The sequence below is a fragment of the Aythya ferina genome, assembly GCF_964211825.1.
Source record: "Aythya ferina genome assembly, chromosome: 8".
Classification (NCBI taxonomy): Eukaryota; Metazoa; Chordata; class Aves; order Anseriformes; family Anatidae; genus Aythya; species Aythya ferina.
Genome location: NC_140304.1, coordinates 13,678,029 through 13,699,913, shown reverse-complemented (window position 1 = coordinate 13,699,913; position 21,885 = coordinate 13,678,029). Strand labels below are relative to the sequence as shown.

General features: G+C 44.4%; 1 protein-coding gene across 2 annotated transcripts in view; it reads right to left on the bottom strand.

The window, feature by feature from the left end:
* The window catches only part of COP1 (COP1 E3 ubiquitin ligase), a 125,218-nt gene that overhangs the window by 9,868 nt on the left and 93,465 nt on the right, over positions 1-21,885 (bottom strand). For both annotated transcript variants that reach the window (XM_084526917.1, XM_084526918.1), the window contains exon 18: positions 21,706-21,866. In XM_084526917.1, the coding sequence (XP_084383043.1) occupies positions 21,706-21,866 (161 nt within the window). The remainder of the gene's footprint in view (positions 1-21,705; positions 21,867-21,885) is intronic.

Genomic DNA, 21,885 nt, shown 5'->3' with positions numbered 1-21,885 from the left:
AAGGCTTGCTCCAATGACACACTCAAATAAGTAGTAAGCTATCTCTCAGCCAAGTGAGAAATCACTTTTTCATAGCATGACCCTTCTTTTCAGTGTGCAGCTCTCAAGAAAACAAGCTCAACAAGGCAACTAAAGACCAGGCTAGAAGAAAAGAGGCACACACGTGGACGGAGCTGCATGCAACTGGGCACCGATTTGCTCCCTTCTGAATTCAAGATGCAAATGGGGCCAATGAAACTGCTTGGAAGAGGGCAAAGAAATCTGTACAAAGGGAAGAGCCAGCCAGCAAAGCCCACCCTAGGAACTGCTGGCACGTTACAGGCAACCACCTCTGTAATTTAGTCGTTTTGGAACCAAACTGCTTTTGATGAGCGCCTAATTTATTTAGAATACAAGATGAGAATAACTTGTCAGAGGCTTATTACTCTGCACCTAGTGCATGCTGAACTACACAGCTTAAACAGCTGTTGCACATCCATCGTCAGGCCAGGTAGAGAGACATGTTAAAACCAAATTATGTTGCTATTAACATACACACCCACCAACCCCTCTCCCTCCCCAATGGGCAAGTTTTCTCCTCCTTTACGTGTGCAAATACTGAGCCCCACTGCCCATCTATCTGTGATGAGATCTCTAAAGCTGCTCATTTCTATCACCATATACTGTGGGATTTCAGCCACTCCCCACAAACAATCAGCTCAAGGCCTTGAACAAAGCGCCAGCAGTATATAAATATAGCTTGCAATAAGCCTACAAAAAACATATACATAAACATGCAACACATTAGCATCAATTCTGCAAAACCACAGGAAATAGTTAGGCATTAGTTTTGTGAAAACAGCTTTTAGCATCTATTCTATTAGTACTAAAGCCCCCAAACATTCATTTGGCAATTCTACATAATGCGATGCAGCGCGGCGCTCGACAACTGCATCGTCCAAGAAGTGCATTCTTATGCCCATACATTTTCCTCCTTCCCTCCCTCCCTCCCTCCTCTTCTGTTTGTTGCACTCAGTCATTACCTCATGCTGGAGGTGATGAATTTAATCTCTTCCCAACCAAGGTCATGCCGCCCTGCCCATCAGTGCTGCATGTGGCAAAAGGAAGCCCTGGGGTGCGGGTATTACTGTTGTTATCACTGCTGCGTATGCCTCCCTCCTAAACGCTCATTTTTTAATCAGAGAAAACGTGTGATCTGAGAAATCACCACCAACTCTGCATATGAGTACTCAGAAGTGTGACCTAAATCTGGTGCTTTAGATTTTCATTTCGTGCAGACCAACTGCAAACCATCAGGGATCAAAGGCTGTAAACAGAAGTCACTAGAACGTGAAAAGCCTCTTCAGATCTAGCTCCCCCGAATTACACAAGCAGTTTACTCGACAAACACAGCCTACTGCGAGTGCTGCACAGCCCAGTCCCCAAGCACAGCAAGGACCACTGCTCCCAACTGCTGCCCTGGGCTGCTGCGGGGGAAGAAACAGAGAGATGCTGCTGGGAAACCCCTGAGAGATGCCAGAGACATCCAAGGCTATGCTCCTCAGCTCCTTGCTCCTCTGGAACTTGGAGCACTCTCCTTGCCCCACTGCGAAGGGCAAACTCCAATTTGTTTAAACCCTTCTTCATGTTTAGATAGCTCTCCTATGCATCTCTTTCACTCTAAAGACGCGTTCCCCCATCCCTCTCACCTTCTCTTTACTTCTTCCTTCTCATTTTCAGCAAGTCAGTGCTTCCTCTCCCAGCTACACTACATCCAACACTTTCCAGCTGCTCAGTTCCCTCTTTCAAACCTTCACACAGAAAGGGACAACTCCCTGGTTTGTGCAAAAACACTTCCATCTTTCCCAGACCATCTGTCCATATCCTTTGGGGATTTCGTATTTTTGGGATCAGTCCCTCACATTGGTTCTCTCACCACAACCCTACTTTCAGTGCTCTGTTCTCCAGTTTCAGGTGCCCGATCTACAGCACCATGCCACGTCTTTGCATCTCCGCTCTCCCTGCCTTTGTGAATCCAGCCTTGTAAATCCCGCTTCCCTTTATTTCCAACCCTTTTGCCTCCAGCACACTGTCACTAACACCAGCGTGAACGTTTTGCTTGGGTTCAGAAAAGGAATGGACGAGGGCTGACCCTCCGCTCCAGCCCCAGCATCCAGCCACTTGACCAACCGCACCTGCTGCCGCACGCCTCCTCTCCTCCGCTCTGAACTTCCAGGCCCCTGAACTCCTTAGTACACGAGGATGCCATACCTCTTCCCCTGGTGCTGCCTTGGCTGTCAGCTACAGCTTATTCACCTCAAACATCTGCCTGGTTAGAGAACAGAAGAACATAAGGAGGCAGAAGCCTTGAGGTTAGAGGCTGAAGCTCCACGTGACTTTGTGGGGAAGATATAACCACTGCTGGGCCAGGAGCCGTCAGCAGGAGGTGATCCACGTCAGCAGCCTGGCACACGCGTTCCCCCAGACATCCTTCCTTTGCTGCTTTTTTCCTGGAACACCAAGCTAATTTCATACGTCATCTGCTACGTCGAACTGGAGCGTGCACTTCTGAACGCTGACAAATGGTTTCTAAGTCAGTCCAAGAGGAATGGTTCAATGACACCTCCCATGCCCTCCAAAACTCAGCGCACTGCTGATCCTGCCAATGGTTTCCCCAGGCCATGCACTGGCGGTGAGGTCCTGAATTAAAACAGCCTCCACATGGAGACACCGCGGAATAACTCATTAGGTGGCCAAGCTCCTGCTTCCCTTTCTCTCCCAATGCCATTTATGTCCTCTAAGTTTCCAGTACCAGTTTAATCCTCTAAACAGGGGGAGTGCTGTAGGCTTAAAATTGACCTAACCCACCTTGATGCTAATATTTTAAATTATTAAGTCTTAGTTCTCTAATGCCAATAAATCATTTATATGTGCACATTTAATTAACAATCCAATCAGTAAAAACAACTTAGCATTCACACAGCATACTTTACCAGAGGAACCAAAGACACATTACAACATTAATTAAGAGTAACAAATGTCCTGGTGAGGCAGCTGAAGCATTATCCTACTTTGACATGTGGGGAAACCGAGGCAGCACCCCCAGTGGATTTGCTCAAGGTTAATCCAGATGTTCACAACGAGGCACTGAAGACAAGAAGCAGCAAGTAATCCCCCTGAGATTTCACTCTTCTAATAAGCATTCCTTTTCTGAGCTGTGCCATTTATTTATTTGCTGACGAGAAACCTGTTCCAGCTGCACTCCTCTCCCAGACGGACCAGGGGCACAAACCCCACCAGGCACACTGAACCCCCCCAGCCCACAGCAGCCTGCCAGGTGAGGCTGAAGGCACCAGGCCCAATGTGCTACCTAGCCGAGGGGTTTGGACAACATGCAGTGGCCCTTCAATGTCAGAAAATACCAGGAGCCCCACCATTCTTGCTCCTCTACAAAGCTGCGGCTTCACCTGTGCTTCAGACCCTGCAGAGCCCCTCCTGCTGTTGCCCCTTCCCTTCTCACATCCACGCCAGCTGTTTGAGGACATGCTCCGTGTCCTGAGCCTAAACAGTTCTGGATCCAGCACTTTAGTTTGATTCCCCTGGTTGGTACAGAAAAAGCAGTGGTTCTTGGGACCGATGCTATAGCTGACAGCCAAATTGATTTGCCCACAGTGCTGTCAGTGATGGCTTTTTTTTTTTTTTGGTAGCGCCTGGCAGCCACCTGGAATTCAGCACAGCAGCCCATCCCAGGCAGGTCCAGCCTTGTGCTTGCTGAAGCTCATTAATTCTGCTCTGTATGCAGTTACTTGCTGTTGTAATGCTTTAGGTTTCCCAATTATCACGTGATGAAGCATTTCAGACCCAGATGATGCCTACTGTCAGTCCCTTTAATTTAACAGCATGCCTGTAAGCAAGAACAGCTGCATTTTTGGAAGTTTTCACTGAAATGCAGAGGAGCTCATCTCCTCAACCTCTTTGGCAACTGGATCTCTGAAATCAAGGGACCTGAGTACCGATGCCTTACGACGGCAGGATGCAGAGCCGTCCTTCTCTGAGCACAGTGATGCACAAAGCCTTGCTTAGCCACATGGGACTAAACCCATCGCATGGCACTGTTCCCTCAAAGCAAAAGTGGAAGAACAATTAATGCATTATTGTCACAGATGGTGGAAATCAACATGGGAGAAGGGGTTAATCCTAAAAGATGTCAGGAATGGCAGAGAGCCAAGCTGAGTCAGGCTGGCTGGGTCAGCAAGAGGGGAAGGTTTTGGCAAAAAAACTCACAAAATGGCTGATGGACTAAGGAAATGAATTTATTTAAAACTGATAACGGATTCATACTCTGCTACTGTTCATTTTATATGGCTTGGCTGTCAAGCCTTCAGGGGCAATAAACTGTCACTTGCTGTCTGCTTGGACAATACCTAGCAAATTGGATCTTATACCGATTGCAGCTCCTCTGCGTTGCCCTAATGAAAGTCACCTCCACCTGCCACACATGCAAAAAAGCTCACGTTCAGACAAGCCGAACCCAGACAGCTCATTTGTAAGCTTTAACTGTAATAATGTTCCCTGAACATCCCCATCCGTTCTGACGTGAAATCCCGCCGCCAAGCCAAAACAGAGCCCTGATAGCACAGCAATGAGGGAGCCGCGGCGGATGCTGCGCGGTGCCTGCAGCAGGCTGCTGGCTGGAGACCACGATCCGTCACCTCTGACTGCAGCTAGGCGAAAGGGTCAGGGCGACGGTGGTTCAGACTGCACAGGTTAACGTCTCCCTCTGCAAGCAAGCCAACTTTGAAGGCTCGGGACATATGTTAAAATCCTGACCGGTTTGTTAATGGGTCTTGGAATGACGCTGCACAGGGACTCGAGCGCTCTGATACCTGCAGAACACACATTAACTATTCTGGATGCTCATGCCAGCTGGAAAAGAAACACGATGGTTTCGCTGCATCTGCAAGGCTTCTAATTGTGTTTCTGGATGGGCCAGAAGTTTGGCAGCCATGGAAATCAAAGCCTTCATTTCTCTTTAAGCCAGGGCTGGTATTTCTAACAGCAACTGGAACAAAACCAAGGGTTTAAGTGCCAAGGCTGAGGATGCTGTTTGTAGGGGGAAAATGACAGCACACCTGAGATGCTATACCTCCACCCAAGGCTGCACACAGGGAAGGTGGGGGTTTAGGTGCCTGCGTGGGAAGCAGAACTACAGCAAGGGCAGGGGAAGTGAGGCTCAGCAGGAGAATGGAAATATCTGACCCCTGTCAGGCTGCTTCTACCCTAAGGGCTGCAGCTGCGTGGTGGTAAGAACAGAAGAGGAAAGGATACCTGCCTGCAAGACAGCCCAGCCTGTAGCTGTATAAACCACTCCAGGAAATGTAAAAATAAATATACACAAAAATATATATACACACCCACTTCCTTTTTTTTAGAGCAGGAGAAAATACACAAGCTGCAACTCTGAACACAAGTGTTTTCACAGAACAGTTTTCACCACACTGGAAGGAGAAGTGTCAGGGGAAAAAAAGTTAGAAAAGATATCAGGGGGAAGGCCCAAGGACAAAAATCCATGAAGCAGCCTAGAACATAGCATGGCTTGTGTATCACGAGTGAAACCACCAGCACCTGGTGAGAAAAGGGACAAATTGTTTCTTGCAGAGAAAGTGTTAATATTAGTATGTATCTAAGCTCCATGAATTTATCCCTATATTAGTGTTATTTATACCATACACCTGTTTTGGAAAGAGGAATTGATTTAATGAATAAAAGTTTAATTAAGGTAAAACAATAGTTTCCATTAATCTTGAAACAATTCACAACCTGCTGCTCTCCTTTAACTTTCAATCCAGCTAATGGTATAAACAGGCTCAACTGCAGCACTACATACCTGAAACCTCCTGCAATGCAGACAAAGCAGCGCTTTACCTAGAAACAGGAAGCCTTCTCTCCCAAAAATAGCATTTCAAAGTGCTCCAAACGCAGCAAGCAAATATTTTCACTGGCCAGGGCATCATATGAACACAAAGGAAAATCACACGGTAGATAATCTGTTGATAAACTAGAGGTTGCCACTGAAAATCAGCTACAGCCTCTAGTCATTTTCTTCCTCTGCTTTCTATTCTGGTGCAACAGGGTAAGCACGGATAAGGATGGGGCAGCGGCGCTGGGCATCCTCCCCCGGGCAGCAGAGCCAGCCCCCAGCTCACCCACAGATGAGAATGAGGTTGGAGCCAGGCTGGCTCAAGGTCAGCATGGTCTCCATAAATCCTTATCGTCATGAGCATATGCACAAGGGAGCTGAACTGGACCTCGAGCTGGGTCATGCTTGCAAGGCTGTCAGGCAGGGTACTGCCTTTCACTTGTAACCTGAAAGAAAGCGTGGCATTGCTGAAGGAAGCTATGTTGCAGCCCGCCTGACATTTTTGCGAGTCAGCTCTCAAAGGAAGGCCACGTTGCAAAATATCAGTGTTGATTACCAAATGGTACTGCTGGTGTTGAAAGACATACAGTAAATTGAATTTTAATAAAGGTATGACTGTACATAAAAGGTGAAGAACTTCATTAAACATAACCATGCGGTGTACAGATGATACATATGAGGCTGTTTCTCTAATATCCTACTTCTGATGCTTTCTCTACTGCATTTACCTGGGGGAGAAGGGAGCAGGAAGAGACAATGGCTATGCCTTAGCTACTGAGATTGATGAGAGCACAGCTTTATAGCTTTAGTGCAGTAAGTGCCAAGCATGACATCTTCCCTACTTAGTTCTGCAGAATGAACTATTCAAAAGGTAATAATGAACTTCACATCATCTGAAGGACTCAATTGTGCTCTGCTGCCTGCTTCCCTGATCCCATCCATCTAAAACAGCCCAGGATCCAGAAGGACAAGTGAAACCAGCAACAGAAATGCACCTGAGAAATCAGAAATCACTGGGTCATTCAACTGTTGAAAAGCGTTTTAGATTTAAAAACTATGAGAATGCAAAAATAATTGCAATCCTTGGTGGGTTGTTAAGTCAGAAGAAAGATGTAGGATGTCTTTAGGTAAGTTCACTGATTGTGAGAGGAGGAAAAAAACCAGCCACCCTAACTTGACACACAACCCTTACAGCCAGAGAGAAATTTCCCTATTCTTTCACCTCACCTCCCTGCAACTCACTCGCCTTTTGGAGGGACACCAGGACATGGCCTCTGCATTCTAATTGCATTTGCTACTCTACTGATTGTGTGGACTTCAGTGGGCAAAATCAGTGGGGCTCACGTTATCAGGTATTCTCCACAATACTGGATGAGAAGTCATCTGAAGCTCTAGATGGGTGTTTTTGTCTACAGCCTTTAAATAATTCAGGGAGAAGAGCTGTCAAGCTGAATCTGCAAAGCCCCCTTGACTTTGTACTTACGCTATTAGCCCGACTGCCTATTGTTTACAAAGACGAAAGGGAAAACATTACAGGTTTATATGTCCGCAGAGGAGGGGAGTCAAGGACTAGAATAACAAGGGCTATCCATACAGAAGCCAAAAAAATGGATGGGAAAGCAGAAGATTCAATAAACGAAGTACAGTTGTACCAGCAAAACAGCAGAAGAAAGTTTCTGGTTCAGTCATACTATAAATAAACAACGCCAGTGGTTGCATGCATGTCATTCTTTAAAAAGGAAAACCCCAAATGCAAATGGTAACTTCAATTAATTAGCAATTAAAAGCACTATTTTTCAGATACACAGCTGCAACCACCTCTTCCAGATCTGTCTCACTTCTGCAAAACAGTGACAGGAACCAGGCAGCAGGCCAGCGCTCATCCAAAAAAACTCAAGAGAGCAATTCCATCCTCCCTGCTTTTCCTTTCAGTACCTGGGCTTTCTGGGCACACAAACATGGTCAGGTCTGTTGAAGATTCACTAGAGCCTGTCTGGGGACACCAACAGATGACTGCAATGGCCCTTGGCATGCCAGGGAGCTCTCACACTCTGAGGTGCCTTTTAGATACTAATATATGGATATATTTAAGTGACTCTGGGACATGAACAGCTTTGATGGGCTTTTGCACAGTTATTTTCAACCAAAACTGTAAAGCTGGCTCACAGCATACTACTGCCTCTAGAAGCAGCAGGACAAACTGAGAAGGAAGGGGAACCCCAGGACGTGGAGACCTGCTCCATCCCATGCACTTTTCCAGCAGAATTTAATCACCTCTCCAGCCAGCTTGCTATAAACCTAACGAGGACTTGAAAAAAGGACATTTTAATACAAAACACAACAGCTCTGATTATAGTCTTTGTTTACTACGGGGCTGGGCTACCCCTAAGCAATTATGCTTAGCTTTGGGTTGCCAATGCCCCCCTTTGGACCTTCACAGCTGGCAGCAGAACAAGCTGTGAAAGCAGCTGCAGGAGCTGTATCGGCCCATTTTGGCTTAAAACATGTATGGAGGGGAACGATCCAGTTTAGTTGGCTCTCCTAAAGCAGACAGAGACCTCCACTTTACTCTAGGAAGACTGCAACAGTGGACAAAACACTCTTCGTTTGCCCACGACTGGTCCCAACTGGTCCAGCAGCTTCCAGCCCTCGACAACTTGATTAAAACAGACTTTGGTACAGTCCTTTATCCACAGCTTCCGCCTGCATCAAATCCTAAATGAAACGTGATTGAGTGCATGCAAATAAGCTGGAGAAAAGAGGATTCAAATAATCGAAAAATTATCATTAAGTGCGCAAGTTTAACTCAGAAGGTCAGAGTCACTCTGGCCACAAGAAAGAGGCTGCACAGGACACAGGCACAACAGGGCTTGACAAGGCACGAAAGGCTCCTTTCTTATTCACCTGGTGACTGCTAGCTAGCAGCAGTGCCTGAAGCTGCAGTGCCTTTAATAAGCCCCTAAATCTCCTGGCCTTGACTACCCTCCTAAACCACAGGGAGCAGCGTGCCAGCAGCGTGCTGGCTGCCAGTGTCCTTACAGCAAGGCCATTAAACAACACGTACACTTTTTTTTTTTAGATGCGGTACATGCATCTATTACCAGTTCCCGAGTGTTACTGATCACAAACCATTTTCTTGTGGCAGTCCTCAAATTATGTGATGGACTATCAAGCTTGCAGGTCACAGCCTGGAAGTCCTCAAATTAGATGCTCCCCTCCACCCCATGCTCTCATCTTGCTCCTCCAAAAGGGAAAAAACAAACCTAAAAAAGATGAAATCGTTATTCTGTGCTGTAACTGGAGATTTAAGACAACCTGCATGCTCTACATGCTTCCTGCTGAAAAACAGGAGATTAAAGAGGCATTAATTCTTAAAAGTTATGTTTTTGTTGTTAGCATTGCTGCAGCATAAGCACAAAGTCGGGGCTGGCAGCAGCAGTGGGAGCGAGGGGAGGCTGCAGCTTTGCCCAGCGATGCCCACTGCAGGGTCCTGCAGGGCTGTCAAAAGGTCTGGGCAGCTGGAGCCTCCATTTGTCTTTCCTTGCTATTTTTTTGTTTTGACAGAATCTGAAACAAGGTTCCCAGTCTGGAAATACAGCTGCACTAAGGTACTTGAATTTCTGTCCTGGCAACTGCACAAAATCAGCAGTGGCTCAGTTAGTGGCAGACCTTTAAGCTGTCAGAGGCTTTTGCGGGTGGAAGGAAACCTTTATTCTTATTGCAAGACAAAATTCCTAATATGCTACACAGATTTAGCCCATTCCACACAACAGCTCATGACAACTTTAGCTTACGACAACTTAAAAAAAAAATCAAAAAATATTTCCTTTCTAAAGAGCCAGAAAATAAAGAAAAAGTATCTTCATGTGGTGCACATCACAAGTAGTTCATATACTCATGATTTCTCAGTATTGCAGGACTGAAAAAGGATTTTGATAAAGTGAGATCTGGGTAACGTTCTACATCACTGTTTAAGGACAATTCAATCATCTTCTGGATTAAGTCTTGCTCCCGATTAATCTTAAGAGAGCGATGAATAGAAAATCCAGGTCCCAGGAATGAGGAAGATTTTATCTGTAAACCCAATTCACGAGTAAAATCATCTCGCTTACAATGGATAATTCTAGTACTGTTCAAGTTATTTTCACACAGTGGGTATAAAAATTATCTCTAGATATCTCAAATTGAAATGACTGTTTTTAACCCTCATTCTGAGAACATGCACAGATTAACAATACTGTATCAAAAAAGGAGCTCAACAATCAAGAAATCCATTAAGCTACCAATGACACTAACAGCCAAGGGGATGTTTAAGAAGATTCAAGCCCATAATGAAAAAAATCACGCCATTTACTACTGGAATTGCAGGAAGGAACAAGTCCCTTGTTTAGAGACACAGTACCTCTGATTTCATATCCTTCAGCTACACAAATATGAGAATACAAACCTGAGCTCTGCTGATGAGGGAAGACAACAAACAATTCCAGCATTTGATTACTTTTTTATTATTAATTTCCAGCTAATCTGCTTCCTCCTTCCTTTTTTACTACCCTTTAAATGCTCTTTCTGAAGAGACGCTGCTGCTGACTTACTCCTTAATAGACATCATGGCTCTGGAGCTGGAGAACAAGGCAGGTACCTGCTGTTTCCTTGCAGGCTCTCAAAGTCTGAGAATATAGGACAAAGCACAGTGAATCTGAGAAGATAAAAACAACTGGACTAAACAAGACCTACTTCTTGTTGCAGCACACCTATATATGCTGCTACATCAGCAGCAGGAGGACAGCTCCTGCAAGAAGTTCACAATCAACTACCCTAGCCACAGCTTCCAGGCAAGAACTAAATGATGCAATAAGAAAGGGATCCTAGAAAAAAAACAAAACAACACAAAGCACATACACAGTATGTGTTCCTCTGGGTAAGGAGAGGCAGAGACAGCATGGCTTAGTGTGCATCAGATTCGTTACTTCATTAATTTTTATTTATAGGGAGATGGAGTCAAATTCCCCATTTGTGTGTCACCATTCCAGATATAAAGAATACAGAAGCCCCATCCTGGCTGAGAACACATTTGTCTGCATCATAAAACCACCTTAAACCTGCTCAGAAAGGAAAACGGAAACTTTAAAGTCTATATAAAAATGAATTCTCACCCGTTCTGGTGTGGGGAGGGAGCCGTAATTCCCAGGTTCAAAACAGGGATCAAAAGCTAAAGATTTTGAGACTGCAGTTGGCTTACAAGGAGACGGTCTTGTCCCCACCTGCACATTCAGTCAGCTCTGCTCCTGGGAAAAGCAAGGAGCATTTTTACAGGAACCGCAGGGATGGCTGCAGAAAGCATCCAAGGGACTTGGAGAGGGTTTGAGTTTGCAATCAAGGGTGCCCTGGGAAGGGTACTGCCAGCGAAGTGAGCCTCCTTGCCCTGGAAGCATACCGCTATCCAAACATTTATCTAAAAGAAATCTTTAAAGCAGTATTTTTCTTATACAAACATCTGAGCACCAGCAGAGTGATTTTCAGTGTGACTCTCTGCTTACCCTTCGTAAGGTAAATATATACTCTAACGTTTTGGAACAAGGAAAACTCGCGCATTCCCAGCGCAGGCTGCTTGCTGCAACACCAGCACCCAGATTTCGCAAGCTGCTAACTCCTGTTTTACCTCCCGTTCTCAAACGTTGCCTAACTTCTGCCAAATGAGAACCTAACGAAGAGAGAAAGGCTACAACAAGATGAATCCTTTTGTACTAAATAAGGACATTTGTATTTCACTTCCAGCTCATTTCTCTTTTTTTTTAAAACTGCTGCTGGCTCAAATTTATCCTTGCTAATGCTGGAGCTAACATGCGAGCTCTAAACCAAGACACACACAGAAGCACTATTAACCTCCTATTTTAATCAAGGATATTTTGCTCTAAACAAGAGAAGACTTTCCACAAGCACACACTTCCCAGACTAGACAGGCTTTCCATTAGTGGGTGGTCTGGAGAACAAACTTGTCCCAATCAGCCTGCTTTGTAAAGAAGTCTGTCTTGGAAGAGAAAGGCAACAATTGCTCAATTGAATTGATCAACCAAGAAACTAGGAAGAAAAAATATTCATGTATGCTTGCTTTGGAGGCTTGACCAAGGATAAGGATGCTGAGTCTCTGCCAGTGAGGAGGGGTGTGGTTTCTCCTGCTGCAATTAATTTATAACACTATCTACAGATTACAGGTAAAAGCAGCTTTTTTTCTTTAATGGATCTGAACCAATCTTTCCTCCCAGTATATGTAATACTGCTTATCTTCCCTCCAGTATCTCTCATTATTATAAATAAGTGGAAAACAATGCAGTTGTCTCATCTGTCTGCGCCTCTCTGCTCAGCTTAATATTCACTTCAGACATATGAAGTAAATCTAGAAAATCCACTATTGCATCGCACAGCTTACTTTCCTACAGCTTTAGCAACCAAATAAAAGTTCAGGAAGCGATTCTGATATACAACAGCATGAAAGAGGTGTTGCTGTTTGAGGCACTGCTTTCCTCGCAGAGCCTTGTGCGAAGGCAAACCCCGCTGCGCAGCTGCACGAGCAACACCACCAGCACCACTCCTGGCCAGGAGGTACCCATTAAATTGTAAAACATCATTTTCAAGCCATACCGGATTCCCTTCCTTAGGCAGGGCTGATTGTTATAACTGTAGGTATTCAACAGAAAATAATCACGTCCTAATTACATACCCAGGTAGTTTTGATTCCAGCTGACTGCGTGCAGGTAGCTAGCTCATCTGGCCTTGGTTAGGAGGTCATGACAACACTGAGAAGCCTGGGGTAGTTTAACTAGGCTAAAGAGACAAATCTTTTTTGCTGATAGAAAAGCAGCGCGACAAAAGCTGAAATTCTTGCCTTACTAAAAAGCAATGCAATTGATGTTAAACTGGTCACAAGTTATGGGGTTTCAGGATGCTCTGGCATTTTGCTATTGATAATGGAAGTGCAGAAAGCATAAGGAAGCCTCCAGAAGGATTACTCCAAAGCCAAGAACTGTTAATGTAGAGACCTGCATAAAGCAAAGCTTTTGCAGACCTGTGCATAAACGCTTCTACTTCCATTTCACCCAGAGGTTAAATTATCTGATCAAAATCTTGTGCTGGAAAGAAAAAAAAATCAGTTCATATTTTTTCCACTTCATTTAGACTCTGTAAAACATTAAATCCTTGCCAGTAAAACTGCTTAATTAGGAGCACCAGAGCACAAGGTTGATGCAGCTCATGAACCACAACTCCTGAATGGTGGTGGCCTTGCAGAGCTCGCCGTCAGGAGGTACACCAGAAAATGAGAAAAAAATATTGAGAGGTTGCTTTGACGGTAATTGAAGCAGTCACTTTTTTTTTTTTAAAGGGGATGAGGTTATAAAACCACCTTCAAGCAGCAGTGACAGCAGAACATCAGCAGTGAGCGTTCCAGATATCCTCGGTGTGGGAATTGTGCTGCTCCACTGAAGATGACTTTTGGGTGATGGTGAGCCTGATACCAATGGCTTCCTGAAACCTGCATCGCTCTTACTCCTCTGAAACCAGGCTCCTTCTTCAGCACAAAGTGGTGAGATGTATTTTTACCCTCACATTTCCATCTTAAACAGCCCCTTCATCTACTTCATAAACGACAAACCAAGTACTGCCTAGCTCCCTGAGTAGCTTCACGTAGCCAGAGCTCATCTCACAGGCTCCTTTGTTCCAACCAGAGATGTCAGCAGATAGATGGCACTTCAAAAAAAAAAAAACGAAACCACAAGCAAAGCCAGATGAACTTATCAGGGGACAGGATAGCAGAGGCTGCTTGTGTAGTCTTTGTGACTAATCCAGAAGAGACCACCTTTTGTTGGCATTTGAGATCAGGCAACAGAAGCAGACTCCAGTACCTGCAAACCTTGCTTGTTTCTTGCAAGGACTTACTGCTTGCAGTGTCTTGGAGCAAAGCCCCCTGTGCAGGGACAAGAAGGGGGCAGCAGTGTTATTTGGGGAGTGGGGTGGAAGAAATATTAGAAGTAGGTCTTCCTATCCAAAGGCTATGAGTTCTGGGGGAAGAGAGAGCAAGCCTGCCCCCTGTAAAGCCTCGTACCACAGAGGATGAAAAAATGAGGCTGAGCTCTCTCACAAAGACATCAAGAACAAACGGAAAAGAGGAGCTGACAACTCACAGTAAGCAGGTTTCTAGGCTTCATCTGAAAAAAAAAAATATATGTAAACCTTATAACAACCTAATTAATTGTTTGATTCAGCATCTTTACAGCCCAGCAGGACATGTATCAGAGTTCAGTCCAAGGGTCCAACAGCAGCACTGCAGAGGTTTGATGGGGGAGGAAAAATCATACCAAAGTTTAATTTGATAAGCAAATGCTCCCTGAATACAAATCTCTTATTTGCCCTCTACAGAATACATAAGGGTGTCCCTTAGCATTACCATAATACAAGCAATTTTCTATTAACTGGTCCTGTTGGGGATACAGCATATGTGAAGGGCCCCACAATACATACTGCTGCTCCTCAGCTTGTATGGTACAACGGGGAACAAAGGATGGAGCTGGGAATGAAGTCAAGGTTCCAGGTGCATTCCTGACTTGGGTTCATCCATTATACAACTCAGACCTTTATAATGAATTGATGGTTACTAAAGCAGCAGAGTCCCAACAGGGGAGAAACACAGCCACTTACAAGTTTAATGACAGCTGCAGAGACTTTGCGCCCCCAGCTCACAGCATGTACCATACCAACGCAATTTCTGATTGTGTGGGGGTACTGCTATTTTCTTAAAACCTAGGAAACAACAAGAACCTGCGTGGACCTCTGCTTACAGTGGAGTGAACTGCAATCCATTATCCATACAGCTGCACCGCCGGGATCAGCTACTGAGCTGTAGTGTCAACAGTACTCAGAGTTATGCTGACCACCGTGTCATTCACTTGCTCTAGGAAGGAGATGGCTCCAAGAAGGAAGACGTCAGTCCCATCTGCATCACGCTTCTCCCGGCACTAGGAGAGATGCGTTGGTAAGCAAATATCAGCTACGGAAGTCTGAATGTAAGTACTGCCTTCATTCAAGCGGTATGTGCAACTTTGATCTTTCTTCACTTCTAAAAAACATCACCCCCGTGGCAATTTTCTGTGATTTATGCAGGAAAAAAGATACACACCTCACCTTGCAGGAGGAGAGAGAAATTGAGTTTGTAAATGTAAACTTAAAACTAACAAATGAAAAAAAAAGAACCACCTACACTTCTTGGAAAGGCTATTCTTAAAATAGAAGCTAGAATGATATCAGACTGCTGCAGTACCACAGGGGACCTGAACTTCCAGGGCTGAACAAAGGCGACAGCCTCATCCCCTCTGCTCGCACAGGCTGCTCTGCATCTAGAAAAGGAAGAGTTAACGTATGCATTATGTACCAGCTACCTGCTGTCATGCCGTGTTGAGCCCTGAAACAGGAAAATAGGGGAGGCGAGGCATCTTTTTCTGCCCCCAAATGCCCCTCAGCAGACATGATGAGCGCGCAGAAGCCAGTGCTAGGGGCAGTGCCTGACACCCTTCAGCCCTGTCCCTGGTGCTCGCCCCCATGCTGGGAGGGAGCTCAGAGGGCACCCTGCAGCCGGGGAAAGGTGGTAATGAAAGAGCATTTACCAATATTTGTCTTCTTGTACGAAAGAGTCCAACTTAAACACTTTCTCCTAAAGCCTATAATTTGCATAATCACATTACCAAGATGGTCTTTCACACGGACTGAAGTGTCAAAACATTGAAGTTTCAATATAATGCACGAACTATTAATAATAGAGGATGTTTTTCCCCAAGAAGTTTTCTGCAGTTGGACTTCCAGGGTTGTGATGAGGCGTAAAACACTGTTATAGAGTAACTTTTTTTTTTTTTTTAATTAATTCTCTTTGGCCAAACAAACCAAAGCCCCAGAATGAGTGTTTGAAGAGATGCGGGTATAAAAGAATATGGACATGTTCAAAACAAAGGAGCACGCATACTGAACTACTGACTTTTTTTTTAATGTCTAAGGTAGAAACTATTCTGCACACAACAATAGTTTTCAAGTGGCATACAAAACAAAATACACTGTGTATGTTGGTATGCATAAGTAATAAGGTAAGATTTGGAAGAAAACCTCAAGCATGCCTGATGTTATCTTGCAATATTCTAGCTGCCACTGAAGATCCGAGATTCCCAAGCAAATAAAAGGAGGAAAAGACATGAAAAAGATAGATTGTAAATATGTTTTATTTCCCTTCTAAGGCTGGAAAGTGTGAAGCAGCTAAGTAAAAAAGCCAAAAATGTCTTGTTTAAAGCACAGCCAAAGGCCAGAGAGAAGAGGGCATTTAGAGAGGAGTGGGAAGCTATCACACAGCTTCCAGCTTCACAGCATGCACGCTACGGGGCTTAGGCAAGTTCCACCAGAGGGAAGAAAATCTTTGAAGATTTTTAGGAGGGGGAGAGGAAAAAAAAAAGAATAAATCTGATCAAAGCTACGTCTCCTAGCTTTCTTAAAAGCCGATCATTCTCAGCTTGCCATAAACTGCTGTGTGTATCAGTCACAAGGGAAAACTACTGCATTTCCAGGACACTGCAATGCCACACCAGAGAATAACCTGCAAGAACACCACTTTGGGAGATGCTGCTCAGGAATGCCGGGGCCAGCTTCCAAGGAACCTAAGTTGAGCCCTGCTTCAAGCAAGAAAAGATGAAGCAGAAAACATCAGGTCCCCTCCAGGGACACGCTCCCACTGCTGCCTGCGCAGCCACCTGGACCAGAAGGAGGCAAAGGATGGTCTGGGTTTGACCACTTCATGCAGGCTTTCTTCTCTCCCGTATGATAGATACACTTCAGTAATCTGAAGCTTCACTGCTATCTGAACAACTAGCTGAGGATGCTGTGAAAATAAGCAAACCTGAGCCAAAGACGTAAGTCAAAATTCTGGGCAGTTTTGAGACCTTAAACTTTTCAGCAGCAAAGAAGCACAAAAATATGAAGTGTTCCTCCTGTTCTCCCCCCCAGTCCCATTGAAAATTTCAAGTTACAAGGGACGTAGTTGCACTCGATACAAGTTACTCAGGAATGTCACTGAATAAGCAATTTGGTTATTTGGGAATGACAAAGGAGGTTTCATTTCTAACGTTCATAAGTCATCCAAATTAATTAGTGCTTTAAAATGGCAATGAATCACTTCCCGAAATAATTTGTATTGGCTAAATTAAATCCAGTGAAGGGAGCCAATTTGCTGATTGTAAATTATCAGAATCCACGCTAGCTCATGTGTATGCTGCGTACCATTTATTAGGCTACTGGGAAACAAAGGATGGCTACTTTTCATCACTGAACAAGATTACAGCCCTATTAAATGACCAGCTTATTGTGAAATAATTACAGGTTTCTATTTAAAGAATTCAAGCCAGACATCATTAAGAAACAAAGCTGAGCGTTGAGGGGAGTTGAAAAAAACAAACGGAGGAAAAGCTTGCTTTCCAAAGAGCTGCACCAAAAACCTACCTGAAGGGAATATTTCCATCTTCAAAGATTAATGAAGGTTAGTTCGGAGATGTAAGACTAGTTATGAAGATCTCTGTCACATGAGTGCCTAAAGGCAGCCTGAAGCCCCAAAGTCCCACAGCCTGCTTCTTGCACTGGTGGCTGGACAGTTGTTTCCAGACTCCTCTAAATTGAGCTGACTGTTGTGGAGTGCCAGCAAGGTGAGGAAATGCACACCAGCACCTCCCATGTCATCCAATGCAGATGGTTGCACAGCGCTGCCGTGCCCCTGCTCTTCCCCCTGCTGCAGTCCTCCCAGCACACAGCCCCCGACCCTCTCATTAGAGCTAGATACCTTGGACAGTCTGCAGCACTGCTCTCAATGCATCCCCTTCCTTACCCCTCCAAAAGACGAAACATATGTATATTTTATACATACACACACAAATAAGTAAGGCTTTACCTAAGCTAATTTACATAGCATTTTCCTGCTCTTAGCTTTATCTCCTTACTCGTATCGAAACCTTGACATTTCAGCTTGAGAAATCTTTCCCCAGCTAACCTGCTTATCAGCAGTAATGAATACTCATGCAAACAGGTACAAAATTAAATGGAGTCTTTACAGTGATTATGATAGATTGAGCCACGCTTAATCTACATAATCAAATTGCTTCTGTGTTCAGCAGTAATACCTTTTTGCTGTCCTGGGAGCAGGTTCAGCATTGGTTTCTCTTTTGACAGCTTCTTTCTGAGAAATGCTAACCATGACTGGGAAAGGGGCTATTTGACATACAACAATTGAAGAGATGTGCGATTCACATCTTGGACTCTGGAATATGGCAAACCGGGTCCAAACAAAAGGTGTCCCCTTTATGGAAGAGGAGAACATCATGACTTTAGTCTGCTTAGATGCTAACAAAATAGAAGAATGTATGCAGCCATCTCAAGACCAGATTTGGGTTTCAAATCAAGTTAGGTAAGTCCTGCTGAGGTGCCAGAAATAAGGGATGACAGGTATATTAAAAAAAACTTGACTTGTGAAACAAAGATTTGGTTCTGGGGGGATTCTGAAATGTGTCTCTGATCCTGCTTCTAACTTACCAACTCATATTAGCAGGTCACTTTGGCCAACAATTTCCTGAAGCCTTCTCTAATTTTCAAAGAGGAAAAAGAAGCGACAAATGGCATTACCCACAAAATACTAATGATTGCCTTAAAAATAATATAGCCCCGTTTACCGTTGTCCAAAATGCAGCATCAAAAGAAGCACAAAGGCTTGCTCCCTGAAGTACATGCTGAAATGTTTCTCTTTGAATAGTCTAACAAATAGTACCCTACAAGCTAGTGCTCATTTCTAAAAATTACTTAACTGTAAGAGTTGAAAAATAAGCCTTACGCAAAAAGCTAATAAGCGCTTACAAAGAACAGTTTCTCTAACTCAATACAGCTTCAACATGTGGAAAAAACACACTGCCTGTACCTCCACAGCTGGAGAAGCGACAGCTAGAGTAGAAAGGTCTCTGCATCATCCTAAGCAGGGGAAGACCAAGAGAGGGGGAAACAACAGTGGATTCTGGCAAGGACTGCTGGCACAGCTTGACTTTGGCTCAGGAGAAAGGAAAAAGCTTGAATTATACAAAAATAGATTTAAGAAAGAATCAATGACATTTCATCTGAAAGTTCTGGTTTAAGTTTTAATTAGGATCCAAGATTTTGCACTTAAGTGCGTGAAATGGAGCACATGTACTTCTGCTTCCCAAGATAACTGACAGATCTGAAACTTACTCATCTCAAAAGGTTAATTAAAGAACAATCCTTGAGAGCACCGCCATGGGGAAACAGAAGAGTCTGCTCCACTGGGGTGTCCTGGGGAAAAGCTGGCACACTACACCCGCAGCCCCCTGCCTGAAAGACTCCCATTTGCAAACCAAAGTTACTGCACAGCGACCACTGCTGTGGAGATGAGCAAGATGGTGTTGAACTGGCCCAACAAGGCACAGAGACCAGCACAAAGCTTACCCACAGCGTTTGCTACAGCTCTTTGGCAGGCTTCCTAGCCTGTGCTGAGCTCTGCACTTCGACATAGGTATCCTCCAGCAGAACCAGCATGACCACCCCCAGCAGTAAGAGTAGGTGTGGTAGCTCTTGTAATGAGGAAACTAAGGCCGGGTGACTCACTCAGGATCAAAGTCTGCAATTAAGCTAGAAATAGGCTGTAAGTTTGCCAATTCCCAAACATGCTGACAGCACTGCAAGGCAAAGGACTTCTCTCATCCGAGCATCATTAAAAAACACGCCGGCTTTTAGGGAGCCCATACATACGCAGCTCATTTGAGGATCTTGTCAATTTAAGAAACGTTATCAAAAAGGAGAATAAAAGTTCCATCATTTGAGCAAGACTTTGCGGATATAAGTGACCTTTGGCTGTGCAGTAATTTAATTTCCAAAGAACATGAGCAAAGTCTCAATTAGACCTGAGAGGACCACTACACCCTTACAAGAGGGAGGAGAAGTGTGCGGGCGCGTCGCTGAAGAGCACTTCACGTCTTGGGGAGGCTGGAGGGATGGTACAAGGAAACATGAAGGCTTCTTGGCAAAAGCAAGCGTGACTGCTTGCTCGCGATGTAAAGCAGGATGACACGCACTGCAGACATGCAAAGCAAAATGCTCAGCCAGTGGCTCTCAGATCACAGGCAGCATTTTGCTGTTTTCATTACAAACTGAAGCCAGGTACCAGGGCTGCCATGGGAGAAACACTAATTTGAAAGTAGCCCAGGGAAAAGCGGAGGAGTGATAGGAAAAAAAATCAGAGTGGTGACAGATTCTGAATGCTGCTTAACAAGGGAAAACTTGAATGTTATTTGGTGCAATCTTTGTGGGCCTGATTTAACTGTTCCTGAACTGTTATGGTTTTGAATTCTTACATTTTCATTGCACAGATTTTTTCATTTTTACTTATGAAGAATTGTTTGACAGCCCTTGGTGACTGCTCAGAAGTTTCCCAGCGGTTTGAACAGCAGGTTTGTAAAGCACAATAAGCCCGGTAAGGAGCGGGCAGCAACAGAAATAATGCAAGGGGTGAGACCACAATTATCGTGTGGTCTGAAGGAAAGCTGGACAGGAAGTCAGCAGGACAACCCAACAGGAAAACACTGTAGTAAAGAAAGTTAAAGAAAGGGCGTATGTGGACCCAGGTTCCCACAGCACATTTTTATCCAGCGGAAACAAAATTACAAAACTTCCAATAGTCACTCTTCATCTGAGATGTGCCATCTGTATATATGAAATCCCCAGCCAGAAAAACAGTGACCCTACATCATTTACTCTCGTGCCCACTGCTCCAACTGAAACACCCCACTTTTCAATTTTCAATTGCAAGTGCGATCTATTATTTCAGATGCTTGATCTTTGTTTATTTTTATTTTTTCTTTGCTCAGAAGCTTTCATCTGACATTCGTGACAGTTAGAACTGAATCACAGTTGTGGGGGCAGTTTCTTCATACTGAAACAGATTGGTAGATGTTACCCTTCCGAAATGTTATCTTTGTGAATGCAATGTCTCAGGACATCAATTAGGCAACATTCCATTTTAGCTGCTTGATAAGACTGCATTTAGGATGAGCTCCTCTCCTCCTCCTCCCAGCAAACCAGTTAAATATCTGATCTTCAAACACTTACATACGAGAGAGTCACTTGCTCAAGGTTTTTTTTTTTTACACAAGGTTTTCAAAGAGACTCAAAATTTACAAGCAGCATTCTTGGCCTCCAAGACAGCCCCACGCCTGAAGAACACTCACAGAAGTGGATTCAGGTCTGCTTGCAGCATCAGTACATGCTTTATATATATGAATTGCCTGTCACTGAGGTAACTGCAGCCTGGGCTCACCTTTTACATATCTAAACATGCAGCATGTATTTCAATGAGCAAGCCCATGTGGACAGTGTAACATTTAAATAAAGGTGCGCAGTATCTGTAAATGTTAAAGCAACAAAACTGCTGCACAACACACAAACAAATTGCATGTCAAACACACACTTCTGCTTTGGGGGTTTCAGATACAGAAGAAAATAAATTCAGACACAGAGGTAGAAGAATTTAGACCACAGCAATCTCTTGTCCCCCAACATTCCCCCCCCGCCCAGTCCACAGTGCTTCAGTTACCCTGCAGCTCTTGACTTTCTTACACTGGTCTGTACTATCCATGAACAGGGAAACACCAAATGCAGTCAAATCCTCAGCGGTGTCAAAGCAAGCAGGAGGCATCCCTTTAGCACCCAGCCAGCTGAACGAGCAGGAAGCTTACCCCATCTGGAAGCGCCCTCCAGCAGACAGCACTCACAAACTCATTGGTGTCATCTTCCTTCCTGTCCTTGTCCAGGACGCTCTTGACCGTATCAAACTTGAACGTCAGCAGTGTCTTTGAGAGGCCCTTATAGTATAGGTAAAGGGAATTATTTTCACTTCCTGGAAATAAAAAGTAAAT